Source organism: Phragmites australis, chromosome 16 (assembly GCF_958298935.1).
Source record: "Phragmites australis chromosome 16, lpPhrAust1.1, whole genome shotgun sequence".
Taxonomy (NCBI): domain Eukaryota; kingdom Viridiplantae; phylum Streptophyta; class Magnoliopsida; order Poales; family Poaceae; genus Phragmites; species Phragmites australis.
The window spans coordinates 16943325-16946563 of record NC_084936.1 but is presented as its reverse complement, the minus strand read 5'-3'; the positions used below and the strand labels follow the sequence as shown (position 1 = coordinate 16946563).

The window sequence follows — 3239 nt, the reverse complement described above, 5'->3', positions numbered from 1 at the left end:
ACTCATTTAAACAACCTATAACTATTTTGACATATGTTACAAAAATTACAATTTTCTCACTGTGACGCTAACTATTATCCTTTATAGTAAGTAATAGGAAGATTAACCGTGAGCCCACCTGTTGCCAGAGGATAACAGGGTCTACGGTGAGAAAGTTATAGTTTTTTTTAACATGTGTCAAAATTATTGTAGGTTTTTTATATGAGCACTAGAAATGGTAGTTTTTTGCAATATATGTCAAAATAGTTATAGATGTTTTAATTATATATTATAATTGTTTGGAATATCGACACATGCGTTATTTACCCTATAACAACTGTGAAATAAAATTACCCACACATGTACGCTAGATAGTGTTCTTAAGATATATCGTATTTTTATTAGATATATATAATTATTAATTATTAATTATTTATTCCTCTTATCCCCCCCCCCCCCCCCCCCCACTTGAGCGACACTCATCCCCAACTCCAGAGCTTTCACGTGCCACACCACACCACTAGATCTGACCTTAACCATGCGAGCCACCGCCGTAGCGAGCCGTCCCAGTCACACAGTCATGCTAGGTAGCACCACCGTACAGCTGGTGGAGCGGATGGAGCAAGTGACATCATCACCGTCAGAGCAGTTCATCTCCACGGCGCTAACCTGTTAATCCTAACTAATAAATTTTTGTAAATCAAATCAAAAGTTTTTGTAAATTGGATTGAATTTTTTTTCGATTGAAAGGTCATTCGAATCAATTTGAAAGTTTGTCAATTGATTTGAAGTTTCTTTAAATCGATTCAAAAGTGTTTGAACTTGTTCAAAGTTTTTTTTCCTGTTTGTTCGTTTTTTTGTCAACGGCGGCGTTGATGTTGGCCTTAGTGGGGGGGGGGGGGGGAGGGGTAGATGGGCGCATCGACGACCGCATCCTCGATAGGTCGTGGGAATTATCGTGACGCTGTCGAATATTGCTCGCTGCTACGAGCAGCGTGCATGCGCGCTATAGCCGCTCCCCTAATTCGACCCACCGCCTTCCCCACGGCCCACGCGTGACCAGCTCGCCTCGTTGCCGCCGTCCCTGGGCGCCACGGGCCATCTCGTCGTCAACTCCATCCCCTGCCTCCCTCCGCCGTCTCATCATCTGCCCGCCACGGCCAAGCGCCGTCCGAACTCCCTCCAGGCCTCGAGTGCATGTTTAAGCCGCACTTACCCCGTCCCGCGCGCAAATCAAACCTCACGTCATCTCCCTCCCTGCATTGATCGTGAAATCGATGCCGGCGGCCAGATCTTCGTCTCGCCACCCGACATCTCCGGTCCCTCCCCGCACCCGACAACAAGCACAGGAATTGACGCCATTCCCTTGTTTGGATGCATGCAACTCTATTATTTCTGTATACACACTGCCAAGCTTCCATACACATGCACCTAGCCACATACGGCACGGCCATGGGTCGATCTGCCTGCATACTCGATCGCACCTCCCTAGCTAAGCTTACAGAACAGCTCGGTTTTGGTCCATTTGAGTTGTACATGCGCAGTAACATTATATAATTGATGCGTCGCCCAAGTCGTTATCTCAGTTGCGCCTCGCCGCCGTGGTACCAGCGGCACCCACCCCGCCGCGCGCTCCCGCATCGTCGTGGCCTGCACCACCCTCGTCCCCAGCGGCCTTGGCACCCGCCCCGTCCTGCTCCGCCGGCGCTTCGGCGATGGCGTACTGCCCCACCACCTACCAGAATCATATATTAAAGCAAGCAAGCGCGGTCAGCAAATCGGCGCTTGCCTCCTCCGGATTATATGTATACCTGCACAAATTTATAGAACGCACGCGCCTACACTACATACCTGGCCTGCCACGAACTCGGTGACAATGCGGCCGCCGGGCACGGCGTCCTGGGTGACGTTGATTCCCTGTCTGGCGGCAACATCGCTGGCCTGGCCGGGGCGGACGGCGCCGACGGCCTGGTTGTACGCGGCGGCCGACTCCATGAAGGCCGCGGCGCTGAACCCGCCGCCGCTCTCCTGCGGGACCTGGACGCCCGGCACGCTGTCCTCGGCGGACCGCATGGCGGCTGCGTCGCGCGGCGCGATGGGCTGGCCGGCGAGCTCGCCCGTGACAGCGAAGGCGTGGCCGTACTTGATGGGCTCCGACTGGCCCGGGCCCTTGTTGCCCTGCGCCCGGGGCTGGTCGTCGCCTCCTCTTCTCGGCTGCGGCTGCGCCATTGCGGTCGCTACTCTAGCTAGCTGGCGCGGTGCTTGGAGAGAGCTGGCGAATTCGTGTTGGCTTCAGTTCATAATCCGATCGAAGACTAGTCTGTTGTTTTCAGAATCCTTTTATAGAGTTATACAACTGACATAAGTAAGAGTAACAAGAAGGTACTCGACACGACACTTGTTCCTACCGACATTCACCGCTAGATTTTTCTTCCAGTAGCTTTTGCATCGTCATTCAACTATTCGTTGCCTTCCTCTGCGTCTTCGTTTCATATACGTGGAGGCGTTGGGTGTCTAGAATCGAGAGACGTCGGTACGAGCATCCGTGCTGGCGAGATTGGGCAGGTGCGACGGTGCGCGACCGGCGCACGCACGGGTTGTCGACGCGTGTGCGAACCACCGGTCGGTCGACGAGGTGACCACGCGGGCCTCGCATCGTCGGCGTAAATGCCGCCCGGCAAAGGCGTGCGCTAGCTGCCCGTGTACAGACACTTTGTGCAGGTGGCACTCGTGTCGTCGCGCCACGGTCACAACGGATCAAGATCGTACTGTTATTAGTCTTAGAATGATTATTCTAGATAATCTCTCTATCCTTTATTACCAAGTACAAACGAAGGCTTCTCAATGAGCCATTTTCTCTAGCTTCAAAAATTCTGTAAAATATTTATGCGAGGAAGAAAAAACAATTCATACAAACACTACAAACTCAGAATGGCCAAGCTGTGACCCACGAACAGAAGGAAGCTGAGTTGCATACACACTTCACTAATCAATTGGGAACATGTAAACATCGAACACTAGCACTGAACGGGGCCTAAGATATCTTCCAAAAGATATATCGGACCTGGAACAACCTTTTGATGAGCATGAGATTCGGGAAGCCATCAAAAGCATGTCACCGGAGAAGACCCGACTCGGACGGTTTCATAAGCCTCTTCTACAAGAAGGGTTGGATATAATAAAAGATGACCTCGTAGCTGCGATACAAGCATTCTATCATCTCAAAGCAACAAACCTCGGGTTGGTAAATACGGCAAATA

The 3239-nt window shown here is 51.3% G+C and overlaps 1 protein-coding gene across 2 annotated transcripts; it reads right to left on the bottom strand.

Moving 5' to 3' along the window:
- Positions 1-1345: 1345 nt before the first annotated feature.
- Positions 1346-2436, bottom strand: LOC133894898 (late embryogenesis abundant protein D-34-like). 2 transcript variants are annotated; one of them, XM_062335084.1, is made up of 3 exons: positions 2388-2408; positions 1831-2299; positions 1346-1714 (listed from the first exon to the last, which is right to left on the bottom strand). In XM_062335084.1, exons 2-3 carry the CDS (start codon positions 2206-2208, stop codon positions 1562-1564), a joined length of 531 nt encoding a protein of 176 aa, XP_062191068.1. In that variant the 5' UTR covers positions 2209-2299; positions 2388-2408; the 3' UTR covers positions 1346-1561. The 2 variants fall into 2 exon arrangements, with proteins under 2 accessions (XP_062191068.1, XP_062191067.1); XM_062335083.1 differs by having other exon boundaries at positions 1831-2436.
- Between the last annotated feature and the right edge of the window lie 803 nt (positions 2437-3239).